General features: G+C 34.1%; 4 protein-coding genes across 4 annotated transcripts; 2 read left to right on the forward strand and 2 right to left on the reverse strand.

Annotated features, from left to right (window-relative positions):
* Nucleotides 1-2,718: 2,718 nt before the first annotated feature.
* Nucleotides 2,719-4,313, forward strand: LOC111894138 (acyltransferase Pun1). The gene has a single exon (XM_023890227.3). The coding sequence runs from the start codon at nt 2,736-2,738 to the stop codon at nt 4,158-4,160; it is 1,425 nt and encodes a 474-aa protein (XP_023745995.2). The 5' UTR covers nt 2,719-2,735; the 3' UTR covers nt 4,161-4,313.
* A 1,007-nt stretch (nt 4,314-5,320) lies between these two features.
* On the reverse strand, nt 5,321-8,163 carry LOC111894134 (V-type proton ATPase subunit B 1). The gene is given in 11 exon segments (XM_023890222.3): nt 5,321-5,582; nt 5,665-5,786; nt 5,854-5,890; nt 6,014-6,052; nt 6,134-6,199; nt 6,548-6,685; nt 6,774-6,801; nt 6,803-6,888; nt 6,965-7,068; nt 7,170-7,365; nt 7,809-8,163. Coding segments are annotated over 9 exon segments (657 nt in total). The 5' UTR covers nt 7,294-7,365; nt 7,809-8,163; the 3' UTR covers nt 5,321-5,582; nt 5,665-5,751.
* A 3,110-nt stretch (nt 8,164-11,273) lies between these two features.
* LOC111894084 (RNA-binding protein Y14A) lies at nt 11,274-12,700 on the forward strand. Its single transcript, XM_023890157.3, has 4 exons — nt 11,274-11,621; nt 12,040-12,176; nt 12,254-12,399; nt 12,509-12,700. The coding sequence occupies exons 1-4, from the start codon at nt 11,339-11,341 to the stop codon at nt 12,552-12,554; spliced, it is 612 nt and encodes a 203-aa protein (XP_023745925.1). The 5' UTR covers nt 11,274-11,338; the 3' UTR covers nt 12,555-12,700.
* A 290-nt stretch (nt 12,701-12,990) lies between these two features.
* Nucleotides 12,991-17,661, reverse strand: LOC111894082 (uncharacterized). Its single transcript, XM_023890156.3, has 10 exons — nt 17,510-17,661; nt 16,813-17,394; nt 16,602-16,708; nt 16,461-16,523; nt 16,276-16,365; nt 16,023-16,188; nt 15,408-15,597; nt 14,551-15,317; nt 13,306-13,887; nt 12,991-13,236 (listed from the first exon to the last, which is right to left on the reverse strand). Exons 2-10 carry the CDS (start codon nt 17,383-17,385, stop codon nt 13,129-13,131), a joined length of 2,646 nt encoding a protein of 881 aa, XP_023745924.1. The 5' UTR covers nt 17,386-17,394; nt 17,510-17,661; the 3' UTR covers nt 12,991-13,128.
* Nucleotides 17,662-19,680: the final 2,019 nt, after the last annotated feature.

The following is a 19,680-nucleotide window of genomic DNA, read 5'->3' on the forward strand; positions in this document are numbered from 1 at the left end:
GTTGTGAAATCATAGGAAGTGATTATGGATATGATTCAAGAAGAAGAAAAAGAAGAAGAACAAGAACAAGAACAAGAACAAGAACCAGAACAAGAACAAGAGGAAATCCAACCTAGGACACGAAAGATGCTTCTCAGAGATCGTTGGGATGCAAACAACCGCCTAATGGCACACTACTTCAATGAAAATTTTGTTTACGGGGAACATCAGTTTCGACGTCGATTTCGAATGGTGAAACATTATTTCTTCGTATAGTTGGTGACATTACTAACATTTCCAAATATATTAGACAACATCGAGATGCAAGAGGTGAGGATGGGTTTTCAGAAATACAAAAATGTGCAGTTGTGGTTCGTTAATTAGCTTACGGTTTTGTTTTTGATTCATGGGACGGATATTTTCAAATGTCTAAGTGAGTAGCTGGGGACAGTTTGGATGAGTTTTGCAGATGCGTTGTCACTATTTATGGTCCAATGTATTTGTGTAAACCCACTTTTAATGACATCCAATCATTATATGCACATCATGCTAGTGTTCATGGCTTTCCTGGTATGCTTGGAAGTTTCGATTGTCTTCATTGGGCTTGGGGTAGTTGTCCTAATGCATGGAAATGACAATTTACATAGGATGATAAGGGTCACCCCACAATCATACTTGAAGCTATTGCGTCACACGATCATTGGATTTGGCATTTTTTTTTGGTGCTCCCGGATCAAACAACGATATTAATGTTTTAGACATGTAGTCCATATTCAATGGGTTTTGTGATGGGTTCGCACTTAACTGTCCATTTCAAGTGAATGGAACGATGTACAATTGTAGGTATTAACTTGCTGATGGTATATACCATGAATTTGTCGTGTTTGTAAGAACGCTAACATGTCCAGGTGATCCAAAACACAAAGTATAAAGCGTACCAAGAAAATGCTAGGAATGATGTCGAACAAGCATTTAGAGTCCTCAATAAGCGTTGGCGCATACTAGAACATTCGGCTCGTCTTCAAGGTGTGGAAAAGCTCGCTTTTATTATGTATGTGTGTATCATTTTACATAATATGATTTTGGAAGACGAGCACAAAATAATTTGACAGTTTCAACAAAATGACAATGCATCCTCTAGTGTGCCAATACCGTCTGGTTTCATCCCATGGCCTGCAAGAAGAAAGACGATACGTGGCAGTCAAAAACACCACGAGCTTCACAATGATTTGGCGGAACACATGTATCAGGTTAATGAAATTGATTTAAATGAGCCAACTGACAATGATATCGGTGAATATTCGGACTGAAATATTTTATTAAGTTAGTTAATTTAAATTTTGTTTTATGATTGTTAAATCAAATGTAACATTTTCAATTTATGAAATATTATGTTATTTTAATTAGTATTTATTTTTATGTTTATGTAATTATTTAGATTTTTGAATTAAAAAAAATGAAATTTTGGTAGGTAAAACATCACCACATCCTACCTCCCCTACCTCGTAGGTAAAAAATGTAAAAATTGCAACAGCTTAGGTGACGTTTATGTAACATCTTTTTATTTACCATCGGCAAAAATTATACTACACCCCTTAGCCTTATAAAATGTTTAGTGCTTTTCTACACAAAAAAGGATTTTGTTTATTAAGGGGGTGTTTGGATAGAGAAAAAATAGGTTGCTTATTACATATTGTTTAGTCCCACCGCAATAAGCAAATTTAAGTGTTTGGATAGTAGTCTTTAAGAATCAGCTTATTGCAGTAGAAATAAACAAAATAAGCTGATTTTAATAAGCAAGGTGAAGAATGCTTATTGCTTATTGGTCATTTTACACATATAAGCTGGTTTGTTTGCCAAACACTTAACATGTTTATTGCTTATTGCTTATTATCACCGCAATAAGCTAAACCATACACATTTTAAAAAAAAAAATGTTTATTCTCACCTCAATAAGCAAATAAGCAATCAGCTAAAAACTTTTTATCCAAACACCCCAAAAAAATAGAAACAAACAAGATGATTTCATTGATCGCAACATATTCATATATAATTAACCTATTTAAATTATCTTAATACATATAAAGTAGGGAAATTAGTAATTTAATCAATTTTTAATATTTATTTGAAAAAAATAACTAAAAAAAACTTTTTGACATTTTGGACTAAGAAAAAACACTTTTTTTGACTGATTCTGGAACAGTATTCCGGACTAAAATTCCGGATTTCAAAAAAAAAAAACTCTAGAATTTTAAAACAAGTCCGAAATCCAAAGTACAATTCTAGAATTTTGAGAAAAAAAATCATTTTTTACTTAAATTTAACAAAATGATAAACAAACATATTAATATATTAATGTTAACTATATAAGATATTAATACATAAAATTAAACATTTTATTGAAAAACATTGACATTAAACATTTCAAAATGTGGTATTCCGAATCCCAAAAAAATATAAAAATATCTTCGATAAAATAAATAAATAAAAACTCCGGAATGAAGAAATTCCGGATTATTTTTCAAAAATAGAAAAAACAAATTATATGATTTCCCATTGAAATATGATATTGAGTTTTGATTTATTCACTAATATCCAACGACGACTTTTCGTCGTTTCATGTGTCAGCTTGCAAGTTGAGTTTTATAAATATGTCTTCAGTCCATATATTATTATGATACTTGCCTATAATTTATGGATTAGATTCCAAACAGCCGGAATGCATTAATTGAATTATACATGTAATTAAAGAAACCATGGCTATATATGCTATGAAAAACTACATGGTTAATATCATCAAACCCCTTTCTTTAATTTTTCTCTTTGTTAAAATGACGATGATACGCAGCCTCATAAGATTTGGTAGAAGGCAATTTCACACAATCGTATCCAGAGAAATCATCAAACCCTCTTCTCCGACCCCTTCGCACCTCAAAACTTACAACCTTTCGTTGATTGATCAACTCGTTCCCGATACATTTGTGCCGATGGTTACATTCTACCCAAACACCAGAATCCATGGTAGAAGTAGATCCCATGATAAAACACTTGATCTGAAGCATTCATTATCTCAAACATTAACCAAGTACTACCCTTTCGCTGGTAGGCATGCTAAAGTCGCACCAGCTTGTATAGATTGCAACGACAATGGAGCTGAGTTCCTTGAAGCTTCGACTGATACCACACTCTCAGATTTCCTTCAAACCTCGCAACATGAAGATCTCGACCAATTATTTCCACATGGTCTAGTAAACTACAACTCCAACCGTGGAGATGGAGATCATGATCAAGTGATCCCACTTGCAGTTCAGCTTAATCATTTTGAATGTGGAGGAGTAGCAGTTGCAGTGTCGTTGTCCCACAAGGTAGTAGATGGAAGCAGTTTAGTTCATTTTTTAAACGATTGGGCTATGATGACACGACTTTGCTCCAAAGAGCAGAAGAAGCATGAATTTTCAATTGATCATGACCCAAAGTTTATTCCTTTTCAATACATGAACGTAAACTTCACGTCACTTTTGCTTGAGAGATCAAAGGATTGTGTAACAAGGAGTTTCATATTCCCTAACTCAAAGATAAACGACCTTAAACTCAAAGTCAAAGCCATGACCGAAGAATCTGGACACCCCATCACCAACCCTACTCGTGTTGAAGTTTTGAATTGGATACTTTATAAGTGTGCAGTGGCTGCAGCTACAAAAAACAATTCAGGGGTTTTCAAACCCAGTGGGGTTAATCATCTAATAAACATTAGAGGAAAAATGATCGAGTCATTGCCTCAAAAGAGCATAGGAAATTATGTCATGGCAATGGAGATTGTAACAGAGAACGAAAGTGAACTGAAGCCCGAGTCATTCATCAACAAGCTCAAGAAACAAAAGATACAAATCCAAGGCCTAAGAAATATGGAAACTGTCTTTGGTCTTTTCTCTCAACCCGTTGTAGAAGAAGGGCAAAGAAAACTTGATGTTTTTTATATTTGTTCAAGCTTTTGTGGGTATCCTACATATGAGATTGATTTTGGGTGGGGAAAGCCTGTAAAAGCAACCCTTGCTGGAGATCTAAAGAAGAATAGCTTTATTTTGATGGATGCTCCAAATGGTATTGAAGCACTTGTGTGTCTAGGAAAGCAAGACATGGCTATTATGCAAAATGACCCTGAGCTTCTTGCCTTTCTCTAGGTTTACTCATGGCTTTTATAGCAAAATTTCTAGAATCTAATTTGCATTGTTAAAAAATAAGTACAAGTGTGTTTTTTTACATGTTTCGGTTTGTGACTCATTTGTAAGTGTAGATACCTAATCATATCTATGGCATTGATGTTATTAGTAAGATCTAATTTCCTCTTATTTTTAATATTTGATTAATAAATGGTTCTTAGTAATCATGTGAGTTTGGGACTAAAGAAGATTTTATATGAATCTTTGTTGGGTAATCTGGAATTGAAAGTCATGTGTGTCTAATTTGAACGAGCTGAAAAAAATAAAAGGCTCAAAAATATTTGTAATTATGTCAAGTTATAATAATATTATCTAAGAGGTCGTTTGATAGTTAGTGTCTAAGAGGCTAACTGAGTATGAAGTTCTGACTAAATCTTTTTCTCACTGAAATCATATTTGTTTGTTTCTCACTGAAATCATATTTATTTAATTACGTCTCTGACCGAGTATGTTAAATGTTGAATATGATTATTTACCTTTTTATTTTGTTTTGTGTTGAATAAAATATTTTAAGTTGATAAAATATATGAATAAAGTTGTTAAATAATTATAAAAAAACAAAATGATACACAAAATCCAAAGTAAACATAAATCATTCAAAGCCAAATTCCTCATCAAATTCAAGCAAATCATAATAAATCACAAAAGCATTACATAACTCACTACAAAAAAAATGCCAATTAGTGACCAAAACAAAATGGTCACTAACAATAGAATGAATTGTCACTAAATGATTTAGTGACCAAAATTCCGGTCGTCACTTTTCGTCACTATAGGTCCGTCACAAAACCGATTTAGTGACCAGATATAAATATGGTCACTAAACAGTGACTAAAATATACTCGTCACTAAATCTGTGACGACCCACTTCATTACTAAATGTTGTCACTAATCAACGAAAGTCCTCACTGTTTTATCCAATTGTGACCACAGAAAGTGGTCACTATTCTATCTAATTAGTGACCATAACAGGTCGTCACTGATTTATCATATTAGACACAAAAAGGAGGTCAATAATTAAGAAATTATTGAAACATCAAATGTCATTTTTAATATGAAATATAACATCCAATTAGACAAAAGAAAAATCAATCCTACAAATTTTTACAATACAACAACAATAACCAATTAAATCGTCACAATTATAATATGAAAATTAAATGTCATTTTTAAAAAACAAAATCCATATATTTTATCCAATATTTCAAAAAACAAACATATAAAGATCAATGTGGATTAAAAGTAAATTCAATTGCTTCCAAGGGTAAACTTGTGTGTAACCAACCACACACATATAGGTGAAAGCTTAAAGTTGAAAGGGATGAGGTTCTTCTGTGAACGATGATTCTCAAAAGGTAAAACATCTCTCTTTTCCTCCTTTCTCTGTTGCACACATTCTTCATCTAGTCATTGTCACTACCAAAATAAAAATAAAAAATAAAATGAAATGTGTGTGTGAGGGTACCTTGATTAAAGCTTCTAGTAAGTTTTTGGCTTGATCAAGATTGCGTCTCACTTGATTGACAAATAAAATGTAAGATTAAGAAGCTTTTCAAATGATTGGACATTGTTTTCTCTTCTTTACATCTGAAAATATATAAACATTTTTTAATACCTTAGATTATGTAAAAATATGAAGAATTGACAGACTTACCCTTCTTGTATGAAGTCTGTGAGCTTTCTCCCTTGGTCTAAATACATTGTATGGGTTGGTGTCATTAATCGGAGGAGGTGGTTGTAATAACAACAAAAAAGAAAAAAATTTATTTTTTACCATTCAGGAGCAAAATGGTCATTTGAAAGAGGAAACTAACCTGTAGGCGGCGTAGAATGGGTTTAAGCCATCTTTCATGCTGATAAAAAAAGGAACAACTTTGTAAGCAAAAATTAAAAAGCATAAAACCAAGAGTACTCATTGTTAAAAAATGAGATACCTTTTCTTTCCGGTAACTGTGAATTGACTGGAATACCCCATATTGTATGGAAAGAGCTTGAAGGGCCTACCAAATAGATAAAATTCAAGATATAAATGCAAATTGAAAAAAAATCCTAAGAGTTATATAGATTGTGATAATATCATAATAATAATAAAAATGAAAAATACCTCATCTGCAACATCAAATGTTTTTTAAATGACTCACATCTAAGCAAATTCAATCGCTTTACTTTTATAATCAATAAGCAGTTTTTTAAATCGACTACTAAAATATATATAAAAAATGACTCACATTTAGGTCTATAAGCCTATTCACCAATTTAAAAAGCAAACTATGATTGGTTTTTGGTAATATAAAGTTAAAAACATATTCATGTAAAAAGTAATAAAAAAACATAATTAATAAATTTACCAAATCTGTATATTGTTGAGTGATGGATCCTTTTCTGCCTTCAATACGCCTAGCACGCTCGTATATTGTTGCCAAATCCGTATACATATACCCAGGATACCCTCGCCTACCAGGTACTTCCTCTCTAGCGGCAGAGACCTGCAATTGACAGACAAAACAAGGGTATAATGGTCATTAAATGCTTTCAGAACACCTAAATGAAAATGCATATTTGCAAAAATAATACCTCTCGAAGGGCATCAACATAGGAACTCATGTTTCCCGCATTCATACGCCAAATATTCGGCTGTGGTAAGAGCAATACGTGGAGTAATGATAAGCTTAATTGTAGGATTATTGGCCTGTAAATGTAAATGCAAATCAATTAAAAAAAATCAATCTCATCTTGTAATTACAAATTAACAAATAGTTACTTACCAAGCTCAAAAAAAGAGTCACTCTCTCCATTGATCCGTTTTCCTCAAAATCACGTTTGAAGAATTGTGCAGTTTCCATGTTCACTCCAGAGACAATTATATATTCTGTAGAAACATTAGAAAGTTGAGACATCATCAAGGCATATAATAATAATAATTGTACTTAAAAAAAACCCAGGTATGTTGCCATAATAATGCAAGCTTACCCATTCCAATCTCAAGTGTTGCCTCCTCCATGCCATTACTTTTTTTTGCAACTCCCATATTCAACTTCACCAATAGCAAGACGAGAAAGTACAATCTAGGCAGTTGGCACCAGTCTTCACACATTTATCCAACTTATCATAAATGATATTCCACTCTGCATCAACTATAGACTAATATTGCAATAGATCTGAAAGTCTGTTGATAAAAACAAAAAGAATGTTAAGTGTTAAATCATAATCAAACTAAACAAATAAGATCATATCACTAATTAATCACCTCAAAATTTCCATAATCCGGAAGATAAATAACAGTAAAACACAAAAAATTCCAACATTACTCAGAGGTACACAACAAATCGATCATAAAACCTCAAACTAAACAGCGGGGAACAAATGCCACCACGACAGCCCTCAATCGGAAACATACAATAAAGTTAAAGAAATCGACTCCTTTCATAAGTGATTACGTATTTCTATGTGTTTTCGATTGTGTGTGTTCATACGTGCTTGTGTAAGTGTGTGATTGTGAACAGGAATCAGAATGGAGTCGAGAACCGGAAAAGTAGGTAGAGGAGGATGTCGTCCCTAAGCAATCAACGAGGAGGAGGAGAAGAGAGATTGAGGAAAGGATAAAATTACCTTTCGACATTTAGTAATGATGAACACAGAATCAAATGCGAGGAATTAAGCTCCAATTGAGGTTTTCGAGCCCTAATCACACCTTAATCAAATTTTGGGGAAGTGATTACCTAATCGAAGCTTCAATTGGGGAAACTAGGGCTTCAAACTTTGGAGCACGGTACTGTAGTGAACGAAGGAGAAAGTGGTGATTCAATGCGGTAGCAGCGCCGACGGAAGACGGAAGACGGAAGGCGAGGTAACGATGGTGGCGGTGTTCGATACAGATTGTGAATAGAGGAAAGCGAGGGGAGGTCTGCATAGCGTGAATACGTAATGGAGATGATAACCACATTTTGCTTTATTTTATTAGTATTCAACCCTCAACTTATCCTGTCGAGTCACCCCTTCATCTTTTAAGCATTTCCACTAAGGTGCTGTTTGTTTTTTGCAAAAAACCTCTTCAAACCTCTTACTGCTGCGCGGCGCAGCACACGCGCAGCACTTTTAATCTCGCAGCTGTTTGTTTTTTAGAAGCCTTCTGAGTCAAAAACCTCTGCGCGTGCTCTGTTTGGCGCAGCACTTGTACTGCCTCTTCCAACCTCTTCCAACCTCTTCTTCTTCTTATTTTATTGCTGAAATTTTGATTATATGTTATTAAAATTTTATTTCATATTTTTTTTCCCTTTTTTTTCATTTATTCTTATTGAATTTATTTTTCATTTTTTTTATATTCAATAATAATAATTTCTTGATGAAATATCATTATTTTTTACTGAAAATATCTTTATTTTTTGTTGAAATATCATTCTTTTTTACTGAAATATCATTAATTTTTACCGAAATGTTATACATTATTAAATTTTACGTATTAAAAAGCTATTTTCGGTTTATAAAATTAGTTTATTTTAATTTTTTAATATCTGCAGCAGTATGCAGCTGTTAAAAAAACAAACACGCTTTTAATTATAGTCTGCAGCCGTTTGGTTCACCTCTTCTACTGCAGAGGGTTGCAGAGGTGGTCCGCAGACTTCATGAATTTTTGCTTCAGAAAATCAAACAGCACCTAAGACTCTTACTAGGATTGTTATTACTCCAAACCCTTTTATACCAAATTACGAAATTACCCTTAACATCAAATGGGTAAATATCACTAAAATGAAATTAGCAGACATGTATGTAATGACACCATGTTATTTAACATTGTATATTTAATGTGAAATTACCACAATGCACTTCCATCGAATAAACCATCATCGTGGCCATTTACATAATATGAGTTTATAATTCTTATTTTGTTTTTAAATTTATAATAAAATTTGTTCGGTGATCATTATTATACGGTCCTAACCTTTTTGCAATTTTCAACGTATATTCAATTACTCGTTACTATTTTTCAGCTCATAAATATATAAATAGCTAGTGACCACTATGTTTGGTCACTAAGTTTTTAATCCAGTCACCACTATTTTTGCTCACTGAGTCGCCAATCAGTGACCACTATTTTTGGTCACTAAGTCTCTAGTGCTACTATTTTTCATCATTAACCTTCCAATCCAGTGACCATTATTTTTCGTCACTAGGTCTCCAATATAGTGACCACTATTTTTGGTCACTAATACTTTCTATAACGTAATTATTTAAACTTTATTCTACACTTAGTGACGGGTGAGTGACGACCATCATGATAGTGGTCATTAAATTTGTAGTATTACCAAAAATTTAGTGACGACTAAATATATGGTGACTAAATGATGTTATTAGTGACCACATCTTAGGTCGTCACTAAAAACTGGTCACTAAAATAGACTTTTCTTGTAGTGACTCCAAGTTCTCAGATTTAATTATTTGGAGTTTCATAACTCTATACCAATAACAATTTAATTTAGTTCTTTCAATCCATAAAATAAAAGTAATCTAATAGAATACGATGGAGAACCAGGTTGTAAATCTATAATTTTAAAGATTATCATGGAGTTTAATATGTGGTTTACCTTATCCATATGAGTTATATATTCACTATAATTCACAAAAAGGCTTCAACTTTATATTTTTTTCCCAGTGATGTTCATTCTCCCGTACTTAATGAAAAAGAACAAAATATCAAACACCTAGTAGCATTCATAAACTTGAATGAAAAGAAAATTTTGTAAGGGTTCACAAGAACCAAAACAATGCTAAAGAATGTTGATCCCACCATAAATGGTTGGCAAAAAAAAAAGAACTTGAAATTAATGGTGGTAGCCACTATGATAACCTAAAATGTTTAGAAACAAAAGGAGTTTGAGAAGCTATGTATTACAACAAAACTATGAAGAATGCAAAATCATAACAGGGTTGTTTCAAACATATTCTAAGTCCAGTGCGAAAGAGAATAAAAGTCTCTTAATATACACGAATTTCATCAACTTTTTTTTATAATAATTAATAAGTCAATAATTGAAAAAAAAAACCTTGTACTAGCATTCAAATATAACATATTTGATTACAAAAAATTTTATATATACATGATTCCTAAATAATATATACATATATATAATAAAGTTCATATAAAATTTGGACCCCTTTAAAAGATGAGTCCTGAACAGTTGTCTTTATCGCCCACCTTGTAGGACAGACTTGAATCAGAACTAGAAATTAACAAATTGTGTTCACTGCATGATAATCAAAATTATGCACACAATTTTATCAATGAGCTCACCACATAGAAAAGGAAAAATAAGGGCAAATGATGTTCTTTTCTTAGTTACCTTCTTTTCTTAATGGACCCAATCACACTCTAAGGAATAAATAAGAATCTTCAATTAACGGTATCAAACCTATTAATCTGACCGAATCAAATCATACTTCTTACCGAATCAATAAGAAGCAAAACAAACAACCCCTAGGACACTATAAAATTGACTTCAATATGGAATATCAAATATAATTTAGAAAAATATTTATAATGTCTTACAATTGTAAATAACGAGTTTTCATATTTTGAAAACAACCTACAAGTTATGATATGTTTTTTCAATGAGATAAAGAACTGTTTCTTCTCAATTATATTTTACAATTTTAAAAAATCAAATATAAATCATGATATCTATAGAAAAAACTTTTATTTGTTAGCCACCTCCTAAAATACAAGTATATGTTAATGTATAAATTTTCTTCAACGCCATTCGAATAATTTTTTTTTTGTTGGGTTGGTCTTGCTCACAAGTCATATGTGTCCATAACTTTTTTTACAATATAATCTATAAAAAGAATTCCTTAAGGTGTTTAAAAGGCAATTTGCACAAAAATCTAACATGAATTATGACCCATTTTAAATTTTTTCAAAGATAATAATACGGATCTAGTATAGAATCCGGGTGCTCCGAATTTTGTAAATTCATTGGTAAGTTTTCCTAGCACAAAAAACAACCTATACGAGAATATGAGATACAGCCCTTACACTTTAAAGGTATGCCATAAACCACCCCTCACCAGTCACCACCACCCGATAAACAAAATACTAAGCTTTAAGGATTTACTGGCAATTTGCGATTGCTGAATTTGCCGGAATGTCGAATGCTGCCGACGTAGACGCGTTGGACTTTGAGCCTGATGACGACGATCTAATGGACGAAGAGGCCGCCGTCGACGTCGATGCCTCTTCTCCTGGTGCTGCTGCTACTATCCCTAAACTTAAATCCGCTATCACTGGTGGATCTGCCGCCGCCGCTGCCGCACCGAAGAAAACTAAAGGCCGTGGTTTCCGTGAAGAAACAGACACCGGGCGAGGTAACCGTATGTCTGGTCGTTTCGATTCCCTCGATTCCGATGGCGGACCCGGTCCTGAACGATGTTAGTTATTTATCTACTCTTTCTCATCTTGTTTGTTTGCGATAGCTGTTTATACACCTCGAGTTGATGTTCGTGTTATTGTCTAACCTTTGCTTAGGTTTAGTTTTGCTCTATAAAATCATTTCTATCTTCAAGTCTTAGGTTATTAGCTAATAGATCTGATATTTTACTCTGAAAACCAATAAACATAGCTATTTCAAGGTGGACGTTAGTTAATTGTTCAAGGTTTGGTGCAATTGGATTAGGGCAAAGTAGTCTGTGACACTCATGCTTAAGAAACTGTCTGAATTGGAGAATGATTTGTAAGGAACAGAGTTTAGTGCTTAAATTTCATGATACAGTGGTAGCTCAATGTGCTAAAATGTGGAAAACTATGATGAGTTATACTGAAATACTAAACAAGATGAAACTTTTGTAGCAATTGAAGGATGGATTATTCTAGTTACTGGAGTTCATGAAGAAGCACAAGAAGATGACCTACAAAATGCATTTGGAGAATTTGGGGAGATCAAGAATCTGCATCTTAATCTTGATCGAAGAACTGGATTTGTTAAGGTAAAGTAAAGCTATCTTATCTTTATTAAAACTCCTATTCTATGCAAGAAATATGACAAGTGATTATTGTTTTCAAGGGCTATGCACTCATTGAATATGAAAGTTTTGAAGAAGCAGAGAAAGCCATAGCTTCAATGGATGGAGGTGAGCTTCTCACTCAAACAGTCAATGTTGACTGGGCATTCAGCAGAGGCCCTTTTAGAAGGAAAAACAACAGAAGGAGGTATGATTCATAATTTCATATCCATCAAAATACTAAACTATCAATAAAAAAGGGTATTCGTTTAAAAAGATATAAAAATGTGTTAACAAATGATATCATTTGTCTGTAGATCGCCACATGGGCATCGTTCAAGAAGCCCTAGAAGAAGATTTTGATTTGTATGCTTTTTAAGCAACAAATTAGGGTTTCAATTGTACTAGTAAACTCCATATGCAAGAGAGGATTCTTTTCTTGTTTTTACTTTTTTGATATTTCTGTAATCTGAAGCTTTTTAGACCATTTAAAATCAATTTTTACAAAATGCGTATGTTCTCCATGTATAATTTTTACAATAGAAGCTTTCATTTTTACAAGATGCTTATTGTTTTATGTTTTAAGCCTGCTATGTGGTCTTTTAACTGTTATATATACAAAAACTAGACTCTCTAAGTTTGAGTAAATTACATTTTTGGTCCATGTCTATGTTCTTTTTTTGAGATTTTTATAACGTTTTTGGTCACTGTTCCAAGTAAAATAACTATTTTTGGTCCTCGAGTATAGTTGATTTATGCTATTTTAGCCCCTCATATGTTATCATTTTACTTGGAGCAGTGACCAAAACGTTACAAAAACCTCTGATAAGGACTAAAATCGCAAGAGAATTTTTTTGGGTCCAAAATGGAAAAATTCAGCTGTACTCAGGGTCCAAAAATGTAATTAACTCTTTAGGTTTTGACCAGTCAACTATCTTCATGCTGCCACAGCCGTCCAGTAGACAACATTGCAACGGCTCACCGGAGTTCCTATGGTCTGCCACCACACCCAATGCAAATCCTCGGTTCTTTGCATTTCTGCCAACTGCATGCATCAATAAACAAAATCTCAAAAACCAAAAACATTAGGTTTATGTTGAAATTACGAAATTACCCTTCCATCTCTTAGCTCAAATATCACCGAGTTTTCCATGAACTGAATCGGTCGTGTGCTCGACACCTTTGAATCACAATTATCAGTTTCATTTTTCAATTCTTGATTTGGAAACCCGCAATCGCTCCATTTCCATGTTTCTTGATCTAAATCCAAGTATCTTATGTAAACATTCCCATTTGAACCGATCAAAAACAAGTGGGTCCCACCTACACAGGGTCCGGTTGATCCAACCAGTGTCACCTCGAGCCATGGTGCACCGTGTTCCACCCAACCCCAACCATCTATTTGATTCCAATGATACTCAATGAGCCTACCGTCTTCCGATATCATGAACAGAGACCCGGTCAATGATTTTGACCATGGTCTCATTGCGGTCCCGGGTTGTCTCGATAGCACCATGTGTTGTGATTGATGGTGTCCGTGCCATAGCCCGGTCACCTTGTTGTATTGGTACAACCTCCCGTCTTTTCCAACCACAAAAACTATGTTTTCTCTAAATGTTTCTTGGTCGAGTATACCCTCGATCTTTACGTTCCAAGGGTTTCGACAATCTTTCCATTTCAACTTCCTTAGCGCAACCTAAAAACACCATTAATTCATTAAATTTTGGTCATTTTATAAAGGGGAATCTCCGAAAAAGTCTTAATATTTTAGGTTGGTTTACGGTTTAATCCCAACATTTATTTTGTGAATAGAAAAATTCTGATTATCTAATTTTCTTCGATAATCTGTAGTTTTCTGTTGAAAAAAATAAGGATTGATTCGTTAATTTGAGCAAAATATAAAATAATCTCGATTTTTTTGTTTAAAAAATAAAGGTTGAGATTAAACCGTAAACAGAATCAAAATATTGAGACTCTATCGGAGATTTCGTTCTTAAAACATATAAAACTAGTGCATTGTTGTATCAATTGGGTAAATAAAATGATCAATTGTGTAAATAAAATGACTAAATAAATGATGATGTGTGTGTCATAACCCGATAAGGCGTTTATACATAAGATTTACGTTTTTCTTGCTAGACCAAATAAATTGTCTTAATTTTAAAGTAAATGACTATTTTACGCTCATATGAGACGGGTTGGGAAGGAAAAATGATAAATAGGTAAATGGTTAGTGTCTTAACCCAATAAGCTCATTATGTATAGTTTAACCGAAAAATAAACAATCAAATATAATTGTCCAGATTAAATGATTAAACCATTAAAGCTCATCAAGTAAAAAAAAAAAACATCCACTTACTGTTAATTGTAGCAACCCCCCGGTTTTGCTAATGAAGAACAACGAGTCCTCGGGTTTAACTTTTCCAGGAGATAGATTCCATGGCGGACCTCCGGTGACCTGTCGTCCTTTCTTAATCGCAGTGCAATTTATCCACGTCAGCTCATTCCCAAATCTTTCTCTAATAAGTAGATTGCTATTTTCATCCACCAAAAACAAACTTCCATTGTAATTTCCAACCACACCTTTCATACCCATAGGATACACATGGTGAAGCCAAAACCACACATTTTCAACATTCAAATACTCATATACCAACCCGCTTTCCGAAACAAGAAAAAACGATCTAGCCTCGTGCATCACTCGTAAACGGAAGTTTCTTTCGAGGGGTAAATACGTCACATCTTTCGATTTTCCAGGGGGCGTTAGGTAATATTGATCTTGTGGTTTGCTTCCGGCTCGCTTTCTCAACCATTTATCATCTTTCACCCCGGAAATACAATTCAACGGGCCACGATCCTCCGTGCAGTATTCAGCGTTCCCCCCTTCGCTCTCGGGGGCGTCTATTATCGACCATGTGTACTTATTATTATACGCTCGTCTCCGTGTGCTTACAACCCCGGTGGGGCCCGCCACATCACCACCGGTTTTTGATTGGTGGAGCTCCGCGAGCCGACCATCGTCTAAAGGGAATACAAGCCGACCCGCTTGATAATTTAGCCCGGAAACGTCTTTTGCAACTTTGGTTTGTGGTGGGTGCATGTGATTTACCCATTCTTTATCAACATCTGTCTTTTACATATGCTTTTTTAACTATGAAATTGGATACTTTTTGGGAGGTTAAAAATGAAAATGATTGAAAGATGTTTTGAAAGTACCTTGTTGTTTTGAAATGTTGTATTCGAAGACGGATCCTGAGGCGGATGTTAGAAATAAGGAGAACGGGTTTGTGTGTGTTTCGTCGGGTGTAACGAGTGTTATTGATGTGAGGTGTTCATCTTTCGGGCTTCCATGAAGTAGCCATTTCCATTTTCTTCGATGTAACTTTCTCTCAACCAAGTTCCCACCCTGTAAATATTAGATTTTAATAACTAGAAAAAAAAAACTATGAATTTCAATATTGGAAATTGGAATTTGATTGAATTAGAATGTGACGCGACGGAAAAATAATAAAGGTTCTATATTGATTTTGGTTATTGGAATATTAAACAAGGACCAAAATCGATACAAAACATTAAAATAAGAATCAAATTTTTTTAGTATAAAATCTTGTCATGATAGACCAAAAATTTATAAGTGGGCAGTGGGAGCTTTTCTGTTTTGCATTATACTCTAATTTTTTTTCAATTATTGTGATCACGTATATTTAATTTTATATTTCAATATAGTGAGGTATTTCGTCTTTTTAAGATTATATGCATGTAATCCAATTCCGTCCATTTGGCAAACAAATACACTACGGAATGGAATCCATCCGTTTCTTGATTCCGTACTTTGGTCAATAGAAAGAGCGAATCCGAATGAGGCCCGGTTCTTCGGTGTACACTACCACCACTCGATGGTGTCAAAGCAATGTCTTGACCCGATTCTTTACTCCATATGTGTTTCTTCCATAATGGCTTTGAATTCCTATCAAATTCGTACAAATCCCCCGACAAACTGCATTTTATAATATAAAAAAAAAAGTACAAAAATTATGTTCTAACTTCAAATCACATTAAAAAAACAGAGAAAAAAAAATGTAACCTTATGGTGAATACGACTTGTGCCCTAATTCCAGGTGCATTTACTATGGCTGCAACATCTGCACCAGGAGGCTTCCCATGGTTTATCCATCTACCCATGATTGTGAAAAGACATAAGTACCCTTTACCCATGTTTATGAATAGACATAAATACCCTTTTCAGAATTTAAAAGAAATAATAATAACCTTGGAGGATCAGCCTCAGTAAGCTCCAATAGCAGCCCATTTTTCGTGCAGAAATAGATACTCCTGTATTCATATTTTATAATATGAATTTGATCTAATTAATTTATTGGTTTGAAAATAATATTATTTGATCTTACTCACTCCCTAATATGTGATATAACACCAGATTTGATGAACATGGTTGTGCTAGAATCTTGAATTGGTGTGTACTCGATCCATATGGGCTGTGAATTTTCACTTAGTTGCATCTGCAAATTAGCAAATTAGTAAATAAAAATGTATTTTTTTAATATAATATCAGTTTAATGATTAAAAACATAACAAGACAAGAATCAAGATTCCATAGAAGAACCTGGTATAAGATTCCTGCTTCAGAAAGAGCAAGAACTGTGTGATTGATCAAGAACACAGAAACTGCATAACCAGCTTGTACAGGGAGTTCATGAGGTGCAATCACCCACTGCACACCATTCCAGAATCTCTCATAGATCGAACCACTAACTCCAGTCACCCAAATCGAATCTTCCGACATTTTTATCAATGAAATTCTCTTCCTCGATGCCAAACCCCCAATCTTTTTATCATCTTTTTTAATCTTCTTCTTTTGTTGATCACCATCCTTTTTTGACTTTTGTTCTTGATCCAATTCAATCTGGTCAATGACGCCGACTTTGGTACAGATGGTGTCGTTGACACATGACACAAGATCATAAGGTGAATTCACTTGAACCCAAGTTTCGGATTCCTCTTCGAATTCCCAGAATATGGTTGTTTTTTGTTGGAATTGGTGATTGGTGTGGTGATCATGAGTATGGTGGTGTTGGCATGGTGATGATGAAGAAGGTAGAATCTTGGATTGGATTATGATGATGATGATGATGATGATGGCCCATATGAGAAGTGATCTGGGAGAGAATCTGATCATGGTGGTTTACTGGTTTATGTGCATGAACAGGGTACAAACACACGAATTAGATACAGAAACATGTATCTATATATACATATTTGTATGTATGTGAGAGTTGAGAGAAGAAGGGTTACAATTGTACCTTTGTTAGTGATGATCCCATAGATGGGCCATAGCTCATAGATGTTTAGATATATTGTAGACTGAATCTTTTTCCAAATAACCAGGCGAAAACTAACTCACTAACTGTGTGCGTGAGAGAGAGAGATTAGGTGGGGCTTAATTCATGGCCATTGGAAGAATATTAAAAGCTTAAAAACAATAATGTAGATTATTGTATTAGTTAAAATAAAGGCATAAGACATTTCGCTTTTCATATTAAAAAAATCTTTTATAAAATTAAATCTAATTTTTCTTATTTCTTTTGGAGAACCACTTTTAAGGTTACCAGGTTACCAACTTGTTGCATCCCACGTTCTGTCCTCGATACAATTGGATTGTAGATCGATTAATCTAGACTGTGAGACCGGAATGCATACACAATTCGAAAGTCGATGACCGGGAGATTGACCCGGGCCAACGCTCCGATGCCTAAGTCAAAAAAACCGTTTAAAGAACAAGTCGAAATTCGTATGTAGAATTATGTGAGCGTCGTATTTATACCCAAAATATCGGATCCTCGTCCCGTGTCGAACATGTGTGAGGTCTTCTCGCATTAATGGTTCCTTACCCAAAGGTACGTAAATATGTCATTTCTAGACGTTTAACAACTAGCTCCTGGAAGTCCAAGGATATATCAGCTGTTAAACGTGATGCAGACGGTATTGAATGCTAGTTCCAACGTGAATTTGGTACTTTACCATAACTAAATATTGTGATTATGAGATATGACAAATATATTTTATGAAATATCATTTTTCTTAATAGACACCTATTTGAAAATGTATATATATAGCTGACACTGGTGGTTTTCTTAATCCAACTTATCATAACATAATTTGTAAGACCTAAGACTTAGCATGACCATTTCGACGTATAGCCTTTCCGAAATTCAAGGACTATGAATATAATAAGAGTAAGTGTAACTTACTCGATTGATGTAATCCACACGATTGCAATCGTAACTTCGATGCTTACTTCCCTTATAAGTATCCTTCTAAAACTTCCAACGCTTCGGTGGTGATACTTCAGAACGAGAAGTCAAATCACGAGGGATCGAAATCTCGAGAGGGGGAGAGAGATTTTCGAGAACAAAGGGGTGCGGAAATGAAGAGAGAAACAAAATTTCCATGAGAAACTAGAGAAATGAACCATTTGCATGTTTTTTGATGAAACAACTAATTGAATCATTAGATGATACAAAAGTAACACGAATAACAAAAACTTTGCCCAAAAAACGTCTCGATGATTTAATTGTTTAGTGACTCAAGCTACGATTTTTTTTTTTCGGATAATTTTAGTGAATAATCTTAAAAAAATGAAACGTCTCAATGATTCAATTTTTAATGACTCAAACTATGATTTTTTTTTTTCGTATAATTTTGTTGAATAATCTTAAAAAATAAATCTTTGAACTGTTTTTCTTTTTTTCGAAAGAATTTTTGTAAATCATCTTACCATTGTATCATTTAATGATTCATGTTTTTTGTTTGTCAAAAAACATGCATTTGATCTATTTCTTACGGAAGTTTTGTTTCTCAAAGGATCCAAATTGTGTGTGTGTAACATCCAGGAATCAGGTATATCTATTTAATCCCTCTTCTTTTCCAAGTTGTCGAAACTAGTCCATGGAAGAATATTGTAGCAAATGAGTACGCTGGACTTACTGAAGAGTATGTTGCGCGTACTCATGAGCGTGCTCTTGACGCGGATGCTACCCAGTACGCTGGGCGTACTGGGCTCATACATGAAACCCTAAATGAAACTTGAGCACTATAAAAAGCATGTTATGGCCTCTATCCCAGCCACCATTTCCGGTGAGTGAAACCCTAAAGGAGCTAAGCCTTTGTTTGAGAGCTTGTGTGTGTGTGTGTGTGTTTGAGCTTGATAAAGTGTTCTTATGAGATTTTGAAGAGAATAAGGGCCATTGTAGAAGCTAGAGTTGAAGTGCAAGCCTTGGATCTGAGCTTTTCAGAGGTTGGAGCATCATTTGGAGGTAAAAAGCTCAAAGCTTTCTTAACCTTTTTGGATTTGTGCATTATGGACCATTTTTAGGGTTTTTGTCCCAAAGATGGAGACTTTATGAGTAAATGGTCTCCATAGCCTTGATCTGCCCCATTTCAGTATAAAATGTGTTGTAGATCTATAAAAATC

This window comes from Lactuca sativa, chromosome 6, assembly GCF_002870075.4.
Source record: "Lactuca sativa cultivar Salinas chromosome 6, Lsat_Salinas_v11, whole genome shotgun sequence".
In the NCBI taxonomy this organism is placed as follows: domain Eukaryota; kingdom Viridiplantae; phylum Streptophyta; class Magnoliopsida; order Asterales; family Asteraceae; genus Lactuca; species Lactuca sativa.